General features: G+C 43.9%; 1 protein-coding gene across 3 annotated transcripts in view; it reads left to right on the top strand.

Annotated features, from left to right (window-relative positions):
* The window catches only part of COL18A1 (collagen type XVIII alpha 1 chain), a 155,002-nt gene that overhangs the window by 125,971 nt on the left and 7,600 nt on the right, over nt 1–21,431 (top strand). For all 3 annotated transcript variants that reach the window (XM_079956194.1, XM_079956193.1, XM_079956192.1), the window contains 21 exons: nt 598–660; nt 800–844; nt 2,196–2,327; nt 3,642–3,713; nt 4,343–4,369; nt 5,454–5,498; nt 5,695–5,757; nt 6,427–6,462; nt 7,346–7,435; nt 8,759–8,797; nt 9,900–9,926; nt 11,936–11,998; nt 12,990–13,064; nt 14,616–14,651; nt 15,153–15,206; nt 16,179–16,253; nt 17,205–17,279; nt 17,418–17,460; nt 18,151–18,213; nt 19,087–19,130; nt 20,872–20,994. In XM_079956194.1, the coding sequence (XP_079812320.1) occupies nt 598–660; nt 800–844; nt 2,196–2,327; nt 3,642–3,713; nt 4,343–4,369; nt 5,454–5,498; nt 5,695–5,757; nt 6,427–6,462; nt 7,346–7,435; nt 8,759–8,797; nt 9,900–9,926; nt 11,936–11,998; nt 12,990–13,064; nt 14,616–14,651; nt 15,153–15,206; nt 16,179–16,253; nt 17,205–17,279; nt 17,418–17,460; nt 18,151–18,213; nt 19,087–19,130; nt 20,872–20,994 (1,290 nt within the window). The remainder of the gene's footprint in view (nt 1–597; nt 661–799; nt 845–2,195; nt 2,328–3,641; nt 3,714–4,342; nt 4,370–5,453; nt 5,499–5,694; nt 5,758–6,426; nt 6,463–7,345; nt 7,436–8,758; nt 8,798–9,899; nt 9,927–11,935; nt 11,999–12,989; nt 13,065–14,615; nt 14,652–15,152; nt 15,207–16,178; nt 16,254–17,204; nt 17,280–17,417; nt 17,461–18,150; nt 18,214–19,086; nt 19,131–20,871; nt 20,995–21,431) is intronic.

Genomic DNA, 21,431 nt, shown 5'->3' with positions numbered 1-21,431 from the left:
GTTTCACACTGAGAGCCAGTGTGATGTAGTGGTTAGAGCGTTGGACTAGGACCTGGGAGAGCAGGGTTCGAATCCCTACTTAGCCATGAAGCTCACTGGGTGACTTGGGCCAGTCATCATCACTTAGCCTAACTGAGGCATAGGCAAACTCGGCCCTCCAGATGTTTTGGGACTACAACTCCCACCATCCCTAGCTAACAGGACCAGTGGTCAGAGATGATGGGAATTGCAGTCCCAAAGCATCTGGAGGGCCGAGTTTGCCTATGTCTGGCCTAACCTACCTCACAGGGTTGTGAGGGTGAAATGGGGAGGAGAACCATGTATAGCACCTTGAGCTACTTAGAAGAAAAAGGTGATATATAAATGTAATAAATAAAATAATAAATAAATCACACACACACTGTAATCTTTCATTCAAAAGTTGTGTCCAGTGGAAAATAGCTTCCATTCTTTTGGTACACAAAGACGTGTACCATATGTAGTTCTGTTTAAAGGGAAGAGACGGTATCTTTTGACAAGGAATGGACTTGGGATTAGTGGATGCAAACTGGCTTATGGCAGCTTTTAAAACAACTTTCCTTTTCTAATCTTTTCCAGGGCCCTCCCGGTTCTCCAGGAAAAGATGGGATAGCTGGCCAGCCTGGACTGAATGGAGCTAGTGTATGTATATTTCTCTCTTAGCTGTGCAAGTTCCTTTCACAGAGCTGCCTCAGCAAGCCTGAGAAAATAGGCTGCCTCTGGCTTGAATTTAGTAAAAAAGAAAAGCACATTCACACTTCTTTTCCTTTGCTGTTTCCAGGGAGAACCAGGAGAACTAGGCCTCCCAGGAGCACCTGGACCTAAGGTAGAATAGCTCACTTTCTGGGTACAGTACAGTACAAGGACAGGACAGAGTAAGACTGAGGTTGTCTTATCTCATAGGTGGTTCAGACATTTATTCTTCTTTTCCTGCTTCTCAACCTTCCTATTTTCCATTTACTTTCCCCCACCTAACTAGAACACTCTGCTTCCTATCTCCCCTGATGTGTTAGAGATACTTTCTTACTACTACAGAGCCCCATACAGGGGAAGACAAAAAATGGAGGTAACATCTCTGTGCATGTGTTTGTGTGGCACAAAAAATGCAGTTTGATATGTGTGCAGAGGTGTAATAACAATACAGTGTGATCCTGCATGTTGAATGGTTTGTGGAATTGTGGGGAGAAAGCCCCCTGCCCTCTATTGCACTATGACATGCAGCTCTGGGTGTTTTCTAACACGTTCTTTGAACTGGCCTAATTGGTGGTGGTAGTCCCATTTTAAAAAAATAAAAATAACCATGTAAGGTTTCTTTTCTCACCTAGCACTGGAAAAGACACATATATCCACATCTCCTTCTATTAACCCAGCACTCTTAAGAGATGTAAAAGAAGATGCAGATTTTTTCCCCTCTAGCGTTTTTGACATTATTTTATTAAAAGCAAGCTTAAAAACATTTCAGATGAGAATGCCTTTATTATTGAACACTGATAAGACAATAGCATCTAGCTATAAAATAAAAGCAGTCTATATTTCCTGTAAGCTACACTTCCCATAGACCATAATTTACTTTCTCTTTTTACTGCACATGTTCTGCCTGATAATGAACAAAATACAGACTTTGGGTACAGTCCTGAAGCCAGTGTGTCTGACGTCAGATTTCCTTACATATCCCCAGTACACTTGCTTATGTAAAAGACTTAAACATGTGTGTAGACCACCAGTTTGGGCCACAGAAACCACTCCTGTACAGGAGTGCAAATAAACTGTTGTGTGCATTCAGAGGTTCTGTGTGGTGCATATCTACATGCTAAGTCAGCTGCAATTCGACAGCTGCAAAATTCAAAATATGCAGGCTGAGTTAGTCCCCAATTTTATGCAATTTAGGGTGCTTCCTCTGTTCAGCTGCACACACTTACGTCATTGTAACACTTGTGGCATTGTACACTTCAACCAGTGTGAGCATCTGACGACAGAGCGCAGATCAGAAGCATGTGCCATTCTGGGATGTGATGCGCATACAGATGTTTTTAATGCATGTAACGAGAGAGAGGCAGCATTGCAAGGTTTTCTTTCAGAAATACTGTACATAATATCCTATTACCAGGCTCCTTTTGGCCCGCTTGTACTTTCCTTCTCTTTGCTCTTTTCAAACATCCTTTCCTGTTTTCTTCCAGGGCAGTAAAGGAGATGCAGGGTCTCCGGGAGCACCGGGTGAAACTGGCCTGGCAGGCCTTCCTGGGCCCATGGGTCCCCGAGGACAACCTGGTCCTCCTGGCCCACCTGGGCCAGCCTTTGGGCCTGGATTTGTGAGTACCATATTTGAAATGCCATTGTTGAATGCACCACTGTTCAGTGGGCCCCATAAGACCCAAGAAGTGCAAAATGTTGGAAAAACTTGGTTGTACTACTAATAGTTGTTCCATCAATGTGTGAGGTGCTTAACAGATTACCAAACAAATAGAAATGGTCCTCTTTTCAAACTCAATGTGAACATGGATGACGGCAATAAAAGGAGGAGAGACAGGTGGAGGCAAGGGTAAATAGGTGACTGTGCATTAAATTAAGTTACACACAGGCTACAGCCACACATTCATACCACTTTAACAGTCATTCCTTTTGCCCCAAAGAATCCTGGGAACTGCAGCTTACAGACCTACAATTTCCAGCCCCCTTGAACTCTGCTTCCTAGCATTCTTTGGGAGGGGTGATTTTAAATGTATGGTGAGACTTTGCTTCAGTAGGAGATGAAGACTAAGGGACTAAGTCAAAAGTTTCCTGGGAAAAGAGGGATTTGAAGGATGTGAGAGCGGAGTGATGTCACATAGATGTTTAGAAGGGAGTTCCAGGTATAAGGAAAAGCAAGCAAGGAAGAGTAGAGTAGTTTGAGGGAGCAGGAGATGGTCCTGCATCCACTGCATCTCTCTCAAAGACCAAAGCAACTGGCTTTTCTCTGCCAATCCCAATTTCCGTACCTCCATAGAAATGAACCAAGTGGTTTAGGCACATGGGAATTTTTACACTAACCTTGTGACTTTGGCAACAATATATGCAAGAAGCAACTGTCTAATTCTATAATGTTTATTAGGAATAAAGAAGGAAAGGGAGAGAACAAAGGAACTAAGCAGAATATTGAAAATAAAAGGAGCTCTTTAACTCAAGTCTAGCTCATCAAGAACCAGTGACTTAGAAACAGGCATAGCTGGTCATTTGCAGGGTTTTCTGTTGGTCAGTGACGGACAAGGGACTTTAGTGTGAGGGACAAAAGGCTGCATGGCCATAGCCTCTCTCTTTTTTAAAGAGTTTCCTACCCACATTGCAGTTGAGTGTCCGGTGGCACTTCTCAGCCAATTATTGGCCAAGTCGTTTGTAAACACCTGTAGGGGAGTTAGAGGGGTGAGGATGGCAGGAAGCTCCTGGGGATGTGAATACTTAGTGTTCACTCTCACTGGGATTTCTTGATGTTGCTTCCAGAGGGACCTATCCTGTGCTTGTGTATTTGGGAACTTGGACATGTCTGGCTTGCTCAAGCAAAATGGATGGCAAGGGATCAGGGCTTTTCTCCACAGGCTTTACCTGATGACAGTTCTGCCTGGAGACTAACGCCATCCGTTCTTTCTTAGGATGACATGGAGGGCTCAGGGCTGCCGTTGGTTTCTGCTGTTCCTGGAGCACGTGGACCAGAAGGGCCACAGGTATTCCTCATTCCATTTCTCAGCATTGCCTTCCTCCAAAGACTCCAGCACTCTGAGCACCTGCTTGGGAGCATGCAGGATTTGAACAACACAAGCTTTATTTATGAGTAAAGATGCATAGGAATGGGCTGCTAATCAGTTTATATTTTTTATGAGTGTTGAAGTTAACCTTTCAGCACTGTGTGGCCATGTGTTTCCACTTGTGATTAAGGGGTGCAGACCAAAGAAGTTATGAGCCTTTGAAGTTATCTTCTGACCCCCTCATCGACAGTATGATGGCATATAATTGCCTGGGTCTATAATGGACATGAATTAAAAGTTTCCATGTTGCCAGTGTCCAGCTGGAAACCTTCGGTCTGTTGTTGTTCCTCTTACAGAAACAAGCATCTTCCACTAATTGCCATGTTAATATCCTAGTCCACAGCTGAGTTTCAGACAGACCTTGCCTGTAGACTGTGATACTTAAGATCTGAATAGCAGACCTTAAGTTACGCTATAAAATATGTCAATATTGTTAATGGATGCTAAATATACACAACAGGTATAAATATGGCTTTGAGGAGATAGTGCTTTTCTATAGGTCATGAAATCTGACAGAATTGAGTTGATGACCATTTTTATTTTTATAGGGACCACCAGGGCTTCCAGGACTCAAGGTCAGAATTATTGCTGTTACTGTTACTATTTTGTTGTTGTTGTTTGCTGCTGTATTTAACTAGTTGGTTGGTAGGCAGTGTGGCTTGGCTTGTTTTAAGCCAGAACTGCACCCACAAATGAAGGTATCCATCTCTCTGCCTGATCTGAACTCCATTTAGTGTCCAGTGCTCTTCTTAAAAAAATCATTTTCCTACTCAAGTTAAGATCCTTTCCATAACGGCAAAATGTGGATGATGCTAGGTGGAGGGGGCAGAGGACTACTGAGTTTTGTGATGTTGTTACAATGAAGCACTCAGTGTTGAACTAGTATAGGAACTCAGGTTGGTGGAAATATATTGTGCAAGGCATGAATGAATCAGGTGTGAATAGTATGGCAAGATGAGGCTGTCACGATGCTTTCCTTAGTCCTGTCTCTTGTCATTCAGACTAGGATAACATCTTCATTTTGGTGCAGCATCTTGGCTCTCACAAAGGATGCATACGGACCTAAAAACAGGACTGTCAAAAGCAGGGGTCAGCAACCTTTTTCAGCCATGGGCCGGTCCACTGTCCCTTAGACCACGTGGTGGGCTGGACTATTTTTTTTTTTTGGGGGGGGGGGGGATGAACAAATTCCTATGCCTCACAAATAACGCAGAGATGCATTTTAAATAAAAGGACACATTCTACTCATGTAAAAACACCGGGCAGGCCCCACAAATAACCCAGAGATGCATTTTAAATAAAAGCACACATTTTACTCATGTAAAAACACGCTGATTCCCAGACCATCCATGGGCCAAATTGAGAAGGCGATTGGGCCACATCTGGCCCCTGGGCCTTAGGTTGCCTACCCCTGGTCAAAAGGCAAAGTGCATCTCTCCAACTGCCCTAGCAGAGCACAGACAGGACCATTCCAATTTAGATGGTGCTGCACACGTGTCACATACTGTCACAAGTTCCATCCCACCATCAATAGCACAAAAAGATAGCCTGGGCTAGGACTCAAATGGAAAAACAAAATAGAAAAATTAGATAGCATGTCTTTTATTTAATGTGACCAGTAAAAATAGGCCTTCTGCCTGTCTTTTTGTTAATTTTCAGGGTGATGTCGGCAGCCCTGGTCTCCCAGGTTTGCCTGGAGTAAAGGTAAGATCATGTCATAAATACTGAGAAGTACTAGGTGAACTTTGTCTCCACCTCCCCTGCCATGACTGCTGGTTTATAAGAGATGTTTTGTTACTGTACTGCTATGAAATATTTTAACAGGAGCTGGACTGGATTGCTGAGTGGCATTTGTGGGCAAGGCTAGGATCCCTTATTAGGCTCCTTTGTTTGCTTGCAGGGAGACCCTGGATTGGCAGGTCTGGATGGTCGTCCTGGGCTAGAGGGTTTCCCAGGACCACAGGTGAGCATGAATTTCAGTGCAGTCATTCCTCTCTTTCTTGGCATCTTTCGGACAAACTCACAGAAAAGAATATCCTACAAATGTTTCTTTTTGAAAGCTGAAAAGCGGAAAATTAAGATACCCCTACAAATAATGAATAGGTTGTATCCAATTGAAATGAACAGACTTACGTTTGTTAATTTAGATGGCTCCCTTCTGAGTGGAGCCTAGTTGGATGCAGCCTTCTGTGTGTAAGTGTAGCTCAGGAAGAAACCCTGCAGAAACATGGACTTCACAGCTGTATTATTCTCATCTCCCATGTCTAGTGTGTGCCCTCATAGAGTGACAATGTTGTTCTCCTCATCTGTAAGTAATCACACACCTCAAATGCAACAGTATTAATTGCACTCATCCCTAGGATAGTCCCAAGAGAGGGATCACTCTTCTTCCTTGTTTGTAAATGGAGAACAGATTGAGTGATGGTAGGTGACCCAAAGCCCACCCAATGAGTCCATGACTGAAGTGTGGGAGTTCAGCCCAGATCTTCTGGATCCATGTCCAGGTCTCCATCTGCTGGACCACACTGGCTGTCACTTGCCACACAGTTCTTCACCAGACACAGTTCTCCATTGTGCGAAACTGTATCCTTCCCTGAAAATGATTTTGTCTCCCCCATGTTTCTCATTTCAGGGGACAAAGGGTGACACTGGAGACCCAGGGCCTAAAGTAAGTACCCCCGTGGATTTCAGGAGAAGTTCTGTTTGTGTGTGTATGTGCATATGTATGAGTGTGTGTGTGCACACAACATGTTATGGTAAAGTGTAATCGGGCCAGGATTGGCTTGCAACAGTTTCCCTAATAGTCAGCTGCTGATCTGTTTTAAATTTTGTTGTTACTGTATTTTAACTGTTGTAAACCATTTCAATTTTTTAAATGAAATTGAAGTATACAAATGCTTTTAGCAGACAAACAGAAAATGGGCTAGAATGTGTGCAATTAATATGTTTTGCAACTCACCCCCTAAAAACTTTGTTGTTGTTGTTGTTGTTAATAATAATTTTTTATACTGCCCTTCATCCAAGGATCACAGGGCCGTTTACAATATAAAACACAGAAATACATACCATAGTAACAAACGAAAACAATACCCCACCCCTGTTTAAAAGGCCACAGATAGTTAAAGGACAGAGGTCTGGTTATAGAGGCAAGTTTTTGTGTGGCATCTAAAGATATATAATGATGACACCAGGTGAGCCTCCCTGTGGAGGGCATTCCACAAATGAGGAGTCACTGCAGAAAAGGCCTGTTCTTGTGTTGCTGCCCTCCGGACCTCATATAGGGGAAGCACATGAAGAAGAGCCTCAGATGGTGATTGCAGCATCCGGGTTGGTTCACATGGGGAGAGGCAGTCCTTGAAGTCTTGTGGTCCTGAGCTGTTGAAGGCTTTATAGGTCAAAATCAGCACTTTTAATTGGGCCGAGAAACTAATTGGCAGCCGGTACAATCAGGCCAGGATTGGTGTTATATGCTCAAACTGTCTTGCCCCTGTGAGCAAGCTGGCTGCTGAATTCTGCACCACATTCAAATGTTCTCTTTCTTTTCTTTTGAGGGTGAACGAGGTCAAGATGGAATAGGGCTGCCAGGCCCTCCTGGACCGCCTGGCCCTCCAGGACAAGTCATCCTCCTGCCCAGTGATGATGTAAGGATATTTGTGCTTTTTTATTGACCCCTTCCTCTTACTTCTGCAAAATCATGCTATTTGCTGTGAATCAAAATGATACGATTCCATAGAGGAGCCATTCCGCAAATAATCAATTCATTATTTCTAATTATAAAGGTAATTTGTTTCTATATTTTCTAGTTCAGCATCAACCATGAAAATATTAATACCCTGAAGTTCAATGACTGATAGTTCTCAGTTTCCTTCTTGGCAGACATTGGCTTGGTTCACATACCACACTAAGGCAAACTAGTGTGAACATGTGAGCCTACAGGCTCCCAGGGAGAAGATCATAGCAACTTTGCTCATGTCCAGCCATTTTGCCGCTGTGCTGCATGGAGCTAAGCCATGGCTTTGCTTCGATTGTTGTCCAAACCTGGGCTCATGAATTAGCTCTCTCCAGACAGATCATGAGCTAAAACCAAGGTTGTTCTTGGTTTACTTACAGCTTGTGGTTTGCCTAGGAGAGCTGAAACCATGAGTTTGGATGACACACTAAGCCAAACCATGGTTTAGGTCAGTGCAGCTCAGCAGCAAAATGACTGAGAGGAGGGAAGTGCCTGCAATCTCATGGTGGGGAACTTGTAGGCTTGCAGGTTCATGCTAAACCATGGTTTGAACCAATAGGTGATTGCCTCTAGAAAATTTTCTACGTGTTCCTTGTTGGCGTGACTGGCTTCCCTGGCAATCCCCCCTGCTCATTTTAGTTTTTAGGCAAAGGGGTCTAGATGTCCTTGGACTCAGTTGGGCATTCTTCTGAGTAGACATGTATTAGATTGCAAGGTTTAGATTTCTGATTTAAGCCAGTGGGTTCTCATGCTGAGAAAATACGGGGCCAGATTCAACTAAATAATAGTGCTAGTGGGGGCCAGCACAAGAACTCCTGTTAGCACATCAGAGTTTCTTCCTTGTGCCCCCCCCACTGCCCCAAATGGACTTGGAATGTATCCCTGAGGAACCCCCAGAATCCCAGCAAGCGGGGGGGGGGGGGAGAGAAGAGGATTGTTCCATCAGAGAAGCTGAAATACTTTCACCAATCGACCAATTGTAATAGTTGAATTCCAGCCATGGTATGTAATGTTACATTTGAATTCAAGCCCATCTCTTTTCTCCAGCTACTGTTGATTTAATAGAAATGACAGGATAATGGTAGGAATAAGAATAAATAATTTAGTGTCATTGGTAAGAAATTTGTGGCATTTTACTGGACTTTGGGTCAGACTTTAGTTTGCCCCACCAAAGAATATGAGGAAATACAATAAAGATCACATTTTAAGTATACCCTTTCATTATTTTCTATAGAAAACATTACCTACATTACCTACTCTGCCAGGCCCAGAGGTAAGTAAAAAGCAATTTCTATCCTAGTGATCATTTTATACTGATTTAGTGGCAAACTCGCTCAATAAGATGGGTATGAAAAAGAAGAAGAAGATGGTTTGGGTATTTGAACACTTAGACTCCCTGTCAGTAACACTTGAGAGGTCTGGTCTTCTCTTTAAGTGGCAGCGTTTTCTGATAACCAACAGCAAGGATTTTTAATACTGTGAAAGGAAACTTATCCCTCAGCCAGAGGATCAAAGTAAGTATGAGGCACTATATAAACAAAACTGGAATTTTATTTAAACGTATTTGATGAACATTAGAGTTTATTGATTTCACTGATAAGGCAAAGCACTTTGTTTCAGTCAACAACACTTTACAGAAGAAATTAAGAACTTTACTTAAACCTTCATTTTAAACCTGTTTCTGATTAAACTGATTCCTCCTAGAATGGCCATTTGTTCTACTAAGCCAGTAAATCACTTCCAGCCCCTTCTAAGATATTTTCCTTCCCCACAGGGGAATAATATTGTTGCCTTGTTTAGCAAGCCCCTAACCACCTGAATAATCCCCAGCTAAACCATTTCGAGGCCCTATCTAGGCTCCAACCAAGCCCTATCTGATCTTCACCTGATAGTCAAACCTTATCCAACAGTTTAACTGCTGTTCTGACTTTTTGTTCTCTACTCTCTCTCAATTGGATGACAACTCCATCCAGCCCTGATTGGTTTCTGGGTCTTCAGGAGGCTGACTCAACATCCGCCTGTCACAGATGTCAGTTATAAATAAGCATCAAGCGTAAAGACATCTGTGCTGCAGATCCTCACATTGCTGATGTGCAAATGTACAAAGCCACTTCTTCTAAACTGCTTCAGAAGCTAAGCTGGTGCAAGAGTGAGAATGATGAGACATTCCCTGTTATCCTCACCACACCGCTTACTCTGACACACTGTGTTGGGGTTCAGCTGGTTTCCAAGACCATGGCTGAGCAACTATAGTGACCCACACATTTGGGCTCAACTGATTACGTGCAAACAATTTATTTTAAAGTTTAAAGGGCTGGAGATAATACTATTATATATTTTATATGTTATTTATGCTACCCTATTTCTTCTTGCAGGGCAAACAAGGGCATGCTGGCTTCCCAGTAAGTAGTTGACCCAGTACTGGTCATACTGGGTAATGTTCAATGTAGCACTAAGCAGATCATTCCTTCAGTGCAAGGATTTCTCCTTGTGCAACAGAACCATCTCTGCCTCTTCTTTCACCTGTGTTCCCCCTAAATCTGTTCCCAACCCTCGAGGACAGATTTGGGGACAGCATAGGGTGCACATGGCGGAAAGGGAGAATCCCTTTGTGCTAGTGCAAAAATGTGGTTGAATACGGCCCGGTGGCTTCACAGTGCTCAGATTGTAAGAATTTGGCTGCTGTACATCTTTGCAGTTTACCAGTGGCTGGAGCGGGGAGGGCATGCCAAAGTTTTTTCTTAGTATACAGTGGCATCCTCTGTTGCAAGAGAAAATTTGCAGCACATGTATAAGCGCTCAATGCACACTTCCTTTTGTGCTGCGCTTTCTAGGTACAGCTCTGGGTTTTCCTGGTCCAGGTTGGAGCATTTTCCCCTCCACCTTCTGCAGATTTCCCCAGGAAAGCCATTTATTTGCTGCTGAATTGGAGAAATGACAGTCTGCTGAAAACCTGATTGCTGCTTGCTCCGATTCAGCAGTAAAACACAGGTTTCCCTGGGGTAAGCGGCAGGAAGGGGAGGGGAACACTCTGACAGAGACCTAGAAATCCCGGACCTGTACATGGAAAGTGCAGCCTAACAGGAAGTGTGCATTGAACCCTAGGTCAGCTCTGTAAGTCCACAGCAGTTGCCAGCACTCCAACAAACAAACCAATTTACCAGTCCATTTACTGACATCTATCTGCGTACATGTAAAAAAAAGTTTTATAAAGCGTCCTAGATTGGTCACCTGGAGACAATTTTGGCACAGCTGATCAGGCAAGTATCTATTCACAACCCCCTTTTTAAAGTCTTGGCGCTGTGACTTGAGCTTGATTTTCTTTGCCTGTAGACTGTATGATCCACCTCCCCGCCCCCGCAAAAAACCCCCACAGCAGCCTATTACTACTACTACAGACTTCGCAGCTGTACTACTATGTTCTGAACAGAGCCAATTGAAGTCAAAATGGATGTGTGTGAACTGGCCCTGGCAAGGGGTTGGGTGACCTTGCTCCAAGCCTCAGTGAGCAGCTCTCCCCCCTGGGGCCTGCTCTGGCTGAGAGCTGCCCTAGAGCAACCAGAAGCAAAGGAGGGCAGCTTTGAGGCTTGGCAGCAGTCAAGCTTTTGTTACCTTTTGCTTGTTTTTATTTTGTCAGCGGTTGTGTATATTGGACAAGGAATGGAACGAGAGAGAACAAAACAGGAAGGATGTGTGTGTCTGTGTGTAGGGGTGGGGAGGTGGTTGCAAGGCGCTCCTCCTTTTGCTTCTTTCCATTTCCTCAGCATCCCAGGCAGGGAGCAGCAGACACCAGTCCTGCTGTATCACCTGCTGCTCCTGCATTTTGAGAGCTAAAGTGCACATAGCTTTTCAAACTAGGTAGATCACTAAATGGATTTTCTCTGGCATTTTTTCCAGCCTTAAACCCCACTTTTCCCAATTAGTTTTTCCTCCCATTTGCAGGCTGTGCTAGCTTGCACCAGGAGAATAAGACAAACCATCTGCAAATCTACAAAGGGGAGAAAGTACAGATGGACTAGCACCAATAACCAAACTCCTTTGAGAACTCTTAATAGGTATTTTTAAAAAAATAATAATAATAATGAATGTGCAGATTGGCCTGACTTGTTTTAAAGCAGGGCTTCTCTGGTGCTTTCCACAGTCAGCTTCCCCCCAAAACATGAAGACTACTATTTTGATGGCTTGCTTGGCGTTATTCGTAGACCAGAGGCTCACCCTTAGGCCAAGGCAAGCAGATCAAAGCAAAGGAGGGGGCCTGTTGGCTCACAGCATGCTTTAATATCCCTAGGTAAAGGGTGTGCAGTTGGGGGGGTGAGCAAAACAAACAAACAATATTGCTCCACAGACTCCTAGCACTGAAAAGATGGGCCAATGTGTCAATGTCATCAGGTGTAACTCTCTGTGATTCCAGGGGCCAGTGGGACCAAAAGGTGACACAGGATCTGCAGGTGTTCCGGGCTCTTCAGGTCCAAAGGTAAGACAATCAAAGGTAAGACAATGGAAGGGACCCCCAAGGCTCATCTAGGAATCTCAACTAAGGTCATGGGTTCAAGTCCCATGTTGGGCAAAATATTCCTGCATTGCAGGGGTTTGGACTAATCATCCTTCATTCTCCCTTCCAACTCTACAATCCTATGACAAGCAGCTGTCCAACCTCTGCTTAAAGACCTCCATGAAAGGAGAGCACACCACCTTCTGAGGGAGTCCATTCCACTGTTGAAGAGCTCTGTCAGAACGTACTTCCTGATGTTTAGTTGGAATCTTCTTTCTTGTAACTTGAAGCCATTGGTTTGAGTCCTACCCTCTGGAGCAAAGCATTCCAGTTTGCAACTTGATCACCAAAATGCAAATTTCTCCACTATCAAGAGGATTCTTACAATTTGGCTCCTGGTCTTAGGCTGCAACCCTAACTAGCCCTGCTTACCTGGGAGTGAGCCCCTTTGAATTCAGTAGGACTTTCTTTGGATTAGACATGGTTAGGACTGCAGCCTTAGTTCCAAATCGTTTTCCATAATCCAAATATCTTTCCAAAGCACCAATTTCTATTTCTTTGATTTTCTTCAGCCTTACAGTGATTGATTAAGGGCATGGCAAACATAGCATTTCATGTTTCCAGGAATCTCCATGAACAAATGCTCATTATTGCCAGCCATCATCCTCTGTTGGGGAATCTTTCTTCAATAAGATCATTGTACCAGATAGCTTATAACATGGGTCATGTTTCCTCCGGAGCATTTATTACATTTGTTAGTTGCTTTATCTTGCCCAATACAACCCAAAGTGACTTACAACCAAACAACCCCCCCCCCCACATAAATAAATTAAAACATCCCACCTATTTCTAAAAGGCTGCATATAGTTAAAGGCCAGAGGCCTGGTTCCAGAGGAAATTTTTTGCCTGTTTTGCAAAGTTTATATTTTCACAAGCATTTTGTCTTCATTCTTGCCATTTGTCTTTTGGACAGGGTGAAAAAGGAGAGCCAGGGGTTATAATTGGTCCTGATGGGACAGTCATAGCAACTAATCCAAAAGGAGAAAAGGTAGAAATAAGCATGTTTTCATTTGAATTTTTCTCTCTCTCTCTTACCCAGTTTTGCTACTGTATAACGAGAAGCTGAAGGATTTCCCCCTCCATGGCGTAAAGACTGGTATAGAGCCCCTCTAAAAGAGAGTGAAAGATTGAGAGCCGCCACCCATGCATCTGGGAGAGTGTGCTACTGAGTTTTTGGATGTGCACCCTCTGCAAAAGTTGTGTTAGCAAACGCACGCATGGGATTACCCACGTGATCTGTACCATTCAGATCTTTTCTGGGAAAAGGGAGGAGAGAGTATTCATTGCAATGTGACCATGAAAGTGACTATGGTTGGTGAGGTGGTTCTCTGGCAAGAACCACTCACAGCCTTTGTGTGGTCATCGAGTGGGCAGGGGAGATGGGCGCTGCCAGGTTTCGGGAAGTCCCAAGCAATAAGATGTTTGTACCAATGTTGCTTTGTCTCTCCCCAATTACCACCCTGGTAAGTGTGTGTGTGTGAGAGAGAGAGAAGAGTCTCCCTTTCTTTGTTAAGGACCATAAAGTGTTTATTTGCTCTTATCTAGTTTATTAATATTATTATTTAATTACAGGCAAAGGCAGGGGTTGAAGGCAGCACATAACAAGTCTTATCTCCCCTCCCTCCCCAGCAAGATCTGAATAATCACAGCAGAGGAGCCTCCAAAGGAGATGTCTCCCCCTAAGACTTTTAGCCATAAGGCCTGTTTCTGGGGTCATTCTTATTGTGCTGGAGAGGCAATCCTTGAAAAGGATTATCCCCTCACATGTCTGTATTATATAAGAGAAAAATATATATGCAGATGCATGCAAAATCTCTAATGAATGTCTAGTTTGACCCTTAGCGACCATGGGCTTGCCTCTAGCCCAGGGTGCTCTAAATCAGGACATTCCCTTCAGGGCAACCTGCCAAGGTCAGTGGCAGATGGAGCCCGGAGGCAAAAGTGTACAGAATGGCAAATTTACATTTCAACTTTGTCCAGTATGCTAGTTTCTACACACACTCACAAACCCCTCTGTAGTCTTCATGCAGAGAAGCAGATATCGAGGATACACTCCAGTCAGGCAAAGTACTTGGGGTGCGAAGCGAGGCTGGAGTGAGGGGGTTCATCACCCCTGTTCTAAATAGTAGTGTGGGATACCTCCAGACTCTCACTATTTTGTGGGAGGGATTCAAGCGCATGCCAGAACATTAGGTATGCACATTTCAAGTGGACTAAAGGGCTCTGTTGCTCTAGTGGAAGAAATCCACTTTTAAAAATGATTTGGCTTATTTGCTGTTTAGAAAGTGATGGGGAAATGCATTGAAAAATGTTGAGTGAACAATTAGCTAAGGAAAAGGCATGTAAGCAACCCACAAGAAAACTGGGTGAATGCAGGATGAATGTTTGTTGTTGTATATCCACCCTGCAAACAAATAGAAATGAATGCTTAATAAAGACTGAAGATAATCTAAGCTCGCTGTAAACTTTGCGCAAGCAAATCAGGATGAGTGTAAGCAGCTTGTCTGGAGGGTCTAATTGTCTCTGCTTTTATTGCCAGGGTGAACCAGGCCTGCGAGGACCTGTGGGACCAGCAGTAAGTTACAAAGGGTATCTTTGCTTATATGCAAGGAATTTACATAGATCGAAACATCCATTAAGCATGAATGATAGAATTAAATTATCCTCTCTGTTGTTGTTATTGTGTGTGGTATTGTTAGTAGAGCTTTTGTGTAGCTCCTATTTATTTCAGTGTGGTTACTTAGGAAAGTCGAGTCTGCCTCCAAATATTGCAGTGTGTTTTCATCTCCTAGTAGAAGTCCTTCTGTTCAGGTTTCTGCCTGCCCTTCCCCAAGTTTCTGTAAGCCATAAGGAGTGTAAGCAGGGTATCCCTTTCCCCTCTGGTGTCTATATTTTGTCAGCACTCACTTCCCTGAGTTTGCTATTGGAGGGAATGATGATTTCCTTGTCTTCTGCTTCCATTTGGAATTATAAATCCTGTAGCAGATGGTATTACATCACAGATATTGCAGGAACTCTCATTTACAATCTCTTGCCATCTTTCTAAGCCTGCCTTTTCTCTCTGTTCTTCTTCTAGGGGCCACCTGGGCGGCATGGACAGAAAGGAGAAATCGGCTTTCCTGGAAGGCCTGTAAGAATTTTGATTTTTAGATTGTCTTCAAGTGTACATTCCCTTATTAGAAACGGAATGGGGGAAGAGGAGTAAATTCATCCACCTCTAGAATAGTCACTGTTACCTCTCTGCTAGATAGAAATTCCAAGGGAAGCTGCAGAAATCAGACTCTGGCATTAATTCACTCCAGACTGAACCATTAACAAAAGGGTATCCTAGGTAAAAGGATGCAAGTGCCATAACAAACACTCAGTGGCTCTGAATGCATCTGGAAGTGGAATTATGCTTCTAGGTCCCCTCAGCTGGCACTCCCTCCTGCCATAAGCATGGAGGCTCTGGGTACATTGAGATACAACAGGACCATCCTCTGTCTCACGTTCTGCTGTGAGATCCTGCCATGCTGCTTCTACCAACACAAGGTTTGTCCCTGCATTCCTTTCTTCAGGGTTGTCTTTCTCCAGTCAGGATGAACCTGCCCTTCTCCTGATCCTACAAGCCCCTCTTTCCACCATCTTGTTCAACAGAGTGGCTCTGGCTTGGTTACTGTCTCTATGTCTTGCTGGTGTGTGACAGTGCTTTTTAAGGACAGAGGTTTGTCATGGGAAACCACAAAATCTGCCATGAGCTTCCTTCAGGGATCTATGAAAGTACCAAGGGTTTCACCTGCTGTTTGTTCCCTTTAATTCTAACTTCATATGGACAGCTCTGGCCTTCCCAGTTAAACCATCTATTCGAGGCAGAACCGCAACATAGTTTTACCTACTCTTGAGGCATTTAGTTTCAGGAGTAGTATGTAGTAGTATGTAATTTCTCCCCATAGAGAAATTGTGAGATCTCAGTAGATTCTTCACTCTTTGCCCTTTCACTTCACCCGATGGGAGCACAAAAGGTGATGTTTGTAGTGCTCTTTGTACTCTGGATCCTCATTAGTGCTGTGTCATTACAAGGGTCCATTAAGCTGACTCAGCAGTGGCTTTTTGTCCTTTGCAGGGCCGACCTGGTATGAACGGGTTGAAAGGAGAAAAAGGTGACCCAGCAGACGCAAGTGGAGGGCTGGGCTTAAGGGTAAGTGGAAAACGGACACATCTCTCTGCATGGTGCAGTTTATGCTGAAGGCTGGCATGCAGTGCTGCTAGCTTTGATGGCCTTTGTATCCCACTGTAACCCCGAGCATGATCATCATCAGACTCTGTTATGAGAGAAGAAAAAGGTCTCATGCCTCCCCAAGGGGCATCTGAAAACGACCTTGCTCTTGTCCTAGTGTGGCTGCAAGTATCCAAATGCAGCAGTGGCCAAGCATTTTTGTGAGAGCACTATTTCTCATGTGTGCTGCATCCCCTTTGCCTTGGAGTGATTTTGCTTCTGGTGTACTTAGAACCAGGGAGCAGGCAGCAGCACAGCACAGCATTGGGGAGGCTAGCAAAATCATAGGCCTAATTCTGTGCTGTTGCCAGACCCCTGGGCTCTCATGCACCAATCCTAGAGTGTCATAACCACCCACCATGTGGATTCTAGTAAAGCAATGCTAATCCTGGTCCATGCACTGCAAGAACAATTTTGTCAAGTATATTGTGTGTGAACACTCTGATTTCCTCTGCTGTTGCAGACAGAATAATGAAATATTTGAAGCCTGGAGTCTGGGATTTGGGGTAGGAATTGTCTGTGGGTGGTGGAAAGAAACACAAACCTTGTTTGTTTTTGTAAATGCCGATGACATGCATGATAAGGAGGTGGAACAGAGTGCAGGATGCATTCCACTGGCTGTGTCATCTTCCTGTCTTCCACTTTTTGAGTTGACCTCAAGTCCCACAAGTAGAAGCAATGCCACATCGCGCAATCTTGTGTTCCAGTTAAAGCCAGGAGCAGCACCCACCACCCACAAAGACACAGGGTGGTTGCAGAATTGTCACTGTTGAGTGGATACTGGCTAGTGTCCTGTTGTATTCAGTCTGTTCTGTTTTCAGTCAGTTCCCTACATAATTAATGGGATGTCTGTTTTTCTCTTCTTCTCTCTAGGGTCCTCCAGGGCTCCCTGGCCCTCCTGGCCCCCCAGGTCCTCCGGGCAGCATAGTGCCTATTTATGACAACAATGTGAGTAATGGCCTAAGTGCATTTTCCTTGCTGGGGGGAAACACGTGTAAATGCCAGAAACTGAATGTCTTGTTATACAATGATTGGATAATAATGTATTTCATGGGGGGATTTATTTTATTTATTTTGCAACTTCAGGCATTTGGTGAAGTGGGACCACCAGGGCCTCCAGGATTGCCTGGTAAGGATGTTGCAGAAGCGGTTAAAGCATGGGGTTGGATGACAAAGATCGGCTTTCCCCATCAGATTCCTGGGGTGAATCCCTCTATAGAAGCAGGAAAGGGTGGATTCATAATTCCTTTTCCATGGTGCTCTATGGGTCACCATTAAAGACTTCCCATATTAATGCCAGTCTTTGCTCAAGTACGCATTGGGACCTGCTGGCCTGATCCAGCCTGATCCAGCCCACCAAACCTTTCCTGGTTGCACACCAGCCCCCTGAACCAATATGGTGGCAGTAGCAATGCCGCTAGAGAAAAAAAATGGTGTAGAGCACTGGTGGGAACACAGCTGTTTTTACCCTTATCATGATACTTGGCTGGGTGGGGTGTTTGCAGATCATCCCATCTGATGATTGGGCACATGTCAGCTGTGGGGCAGCTGCCATGTGGCCCACAGCATTGCAAGGTGATGTGGCCCTTGCACCTGGAAAGATTAGCTACCCTTGCTGTATAGAACCATAACATTGTTTCCTTCTAAAAGGCATTTGGAATCATTTTAATCTGAACCGAATGTGCAATTAATACCCTTGCATGATAGTATAAATCAGTACGTTCCTCTAGCGGTTCTGGAAGTTTTGGACTATGGATGTGCAGTGCCTTCCCACTGGCTCTTGGGGACTGTCTAGCCTTATGCCATGACTTTGTTTCAGGCTACCATGGTTCTGCTGGTCCGAAGGGAGAAAAAGGTGATGTGGGTCCTCCTGGGCCCCCAGGTAAGATTTCCTGCAGTGTTGCTACTTGCATTTAACTTCCACCTTTTAACCAACACTTACCAAGAGGTATCATGGATTCATGAGCTAGTGGCAGTCATGGAAGCCTCTTTTGACTTGGCTCATGTGCTTAAGCTGTGTGGCGTATCTAAGCATTGCACACCTCCAATTAACCTCCCTGCTCCTGCCTTAGACCTGTAGCATGCTGTGGTTTAGGTGTGTTGTTCTGAGGCGGCTGCACCACACAAGTTCTTGCTTTGCAGTAGGTTTCTGTCGCTATTAACCTATTGTTCCTATTTTATGTCTCCAGCTAGATGCATCCAACGGCTTTTGTACAGGCTAGTTCTTTCACTGCTTACCACGGAGTACTCTACAAAATCTAAGACCTGCAGGGCTGGAATAAACCTGGTGTCATCTAGTCAAGTTACATGCACCGGTGGCACCTTCACTACCTTAAGCATAGAAGCCAGAGATCAAACCTATGTGCAAAGCAGGCAACAGACGTACTATGGCCCCTCCTTTTCGTTGTGCAGGAAGCCAAAGCCTAGCTGAGCTTGTCTGTATCCTCCTGGAGAAAAATCTGTAAGAGTTATGCACTGGCTTGATCAGTGCAAGCCTTATCGGTACAAGTACAAGGCTTATTAGCACAAGCTAAAATAATGCATTTTACATGAGTATTGCTTCCAAATTTTTCACCCAGTGAAAAACAAAAGCCCTTTCCATACAGTCATAAATGGCTGGGTTGTGCCATGAAGGTGCATCATAAGAGAAAGATCCAAAGATCACAATGGAAAGAAGCCCCACATCGAGCAGAGTTGGTTTCTTTGCCGTTACAAACATCTCATTCTTCTCCCTTTCTTCTCCCTTTGTCACAAGGCCAGTTCCCTTATGACCTCAGCAGATTTGGCTCCACCTTCAGGGTAAGTGTCTGCCATTTGGGAGGAATATACAGATTTAAAAAGAAGCTTAAGGGGTTTTGATGGCAAACAGGTTTGGGCTGATATGTATTTAATGAGGCCAGGGTCACAGGGATAGGCAAAAAGACTTTTTGTTTGCTTTACTATTTGCTTCTAAACTTTATAAGCTGCCTTTTTGGGTAACTCATAGTGAGTTTCATAGTGGCTTTCATAGTGAGTTTTTTTAAAATAAAAAATCGAAGGACAGCAAACAAATATGAAGACCATCGTACAATACAAAATCACCACAACCAGCATAATACAACTTAAAACCAGTTATTTTATTTAAGGTATATATTTTATAAAATCTTTTTATTTTTATTTTCACCTTAACATACACCAGAAAGAAAAAACAAATATCCATCAACATAAAGCCAAAAAGGAAATGAATATATCAAATCATAATCTCAAAATCTTTTAATAAAAATGGTCTTTTTCTATAGACCTGACTTCCCGTCTACTCCTTACTTCAATTTCTCATCATTTGTTCACTGCCATAACATAACATTTTTTTAGAGTTCAACCGACTTTAATCTATATTAAATTATGCTTCATACTTTTAAACTACTACTGAGATTATTCAAAACTTGCGACAGACTTTAAGCAACAGTTGTTATTTTTCAAATAAATTTTAAAGACTTCCCATTTTGAGATAAATACCTGTTTTGGTTTATTTTTTATTTTTTCTAAGAAGCTGTCTAGTTCTGCATATTCAGCCAATTTTTGAATCCATTCTAGTCTTGAGGGAACTTTATCACTCTTCCAGTTTGCCGCAATGAGAACTCTTGCTGCGACCATAACGTATAGAAAGATCTCTTACCTTTTTGGGAATGTCCAAATCTGTAATCCCCAAAAGGAAAGCTTCTGGTTTTTTATTAAAGGATATTTTAAACATTTTTTTCATTTTATTTAAGATATTTTGAATGATTGTATTTTTCTCTCTCTCCCTTCCCCTTTGTCAATTTTAATGGTACAGTGGTGCCTCGGAAGACGAAATTAATCCGTTCCGTGAGGCTCTTTGTATAGCGGTTTTTTTGTCTTGCGAAGCAAGACCATTGACAGCTTAGCGGATTAGCACTATTAGCTGTTTAGCGGCTTTTAGCGGATCAGCTGATAAGTGGCTTATCAGCGGATCAGCTGATAAGCGGCTTAGGGCTTAGGAAAAGGGGGGGGGGGAGGGAAAAAAACCCGCAGGAACTAGCAAGACATTTTCGTCTTGCGAAGCAAGCCCATAGGGAAATTCGTTTTGCGAAGCGCCTCCAAAATGGAAAACCCTTTCGTCTAGCGGGTTTTCCGTCTTGCGAGGCATTCGTCTTGCGGGGCACCACTGTATTCACATTAGTTGCCCCTGATTACTGCCAAAGCTTCAGCTAGCAGTTGTGTTCACCTGTCATTACAGTGGCTGAACTGAAGTTCAACTGGTGTATTGGTGTGGGGTGGAAGATGTAAGGGAGAGAGAGGTGTGCCCAATGAACCAATTTTAGTTAGATATTCCCTAATATGACAGACGGCTCTGACTCATGCCTAGAAAGCATGGGTCAAGCAGAAAACTGCTCGGACTCGTTTTCTAGGCACAGCACAAGGGGAAGTGTAGACAAGCCAGAGGAACAAGTCTAGAAGGAAATAGTGCTAATCTTGAAGGTGAGATAGGAGAATGCATTTTGTTTGGCCACTGTCTATTTGCTTATTTAATATCTTTCCATAGGGAGAAAGAGGGGACAGAGGGGACCCAGGGCTGAAAGGTGAAAAGGGTGAGCCAGGCGGAGGAGGATTGTTTGGATCAAGTGCTGTTGGACCCCCAGGCCCCCCAGGATATCCTGGTCTTCCGGTGAGATACCCCACACTACACTGTTACGAGGGTTGGTGGCCAACATCTTTCTACCACGGGATAGTCTTCTGCATTCTATAATACTTTCCAAGGCAGGGGAAACGGAGTGTGCAAGTGGCACCTTTGGTAGGAGATTTGGGCAGAGAAGGATAAGCACCCAATCTCCAAAGTGCAGAAGTTCTCAAGTGCATTGCAGTCCCTGCCAATAGGCAGAGTAGGGTAGCTGCCACAGGTGGCAGATTTTGTTTTACGTCATCCTGATGGTGGGGAGGAGAGGCCTTGCTTTGTGAATAGCCTTCTCTTATCCCATGAGGCTGTCCACCGTAACAAATGCTGTTTTGCCCAGAGTGGCAGAAGCAGTGGAGAGACTGTAGTAGCAGGTAGGAGAACAAGGGAAGTGAGAGAGGAGGCAAGTTGTGGGGTGGGCACCTGGAGTG

This window comes from Podarcis cretensis, assembly GCF_951804945.1.
Source record: "Podarcis cretensis genome assembly, chromosome: 1".
In the NCBI taxonomy this organism is placed as follows: Eukaryota; Metazoa; Chordata; class Lepidosauria; order Squamata; family Lacertidae; genus Podarcis; species Podarcis cretensis.
The sequence above is the reverse complement of the archived record's forward strand: the minus strand, read 5'-3'. Positions and strand labels throughout refer to the sequence as shown.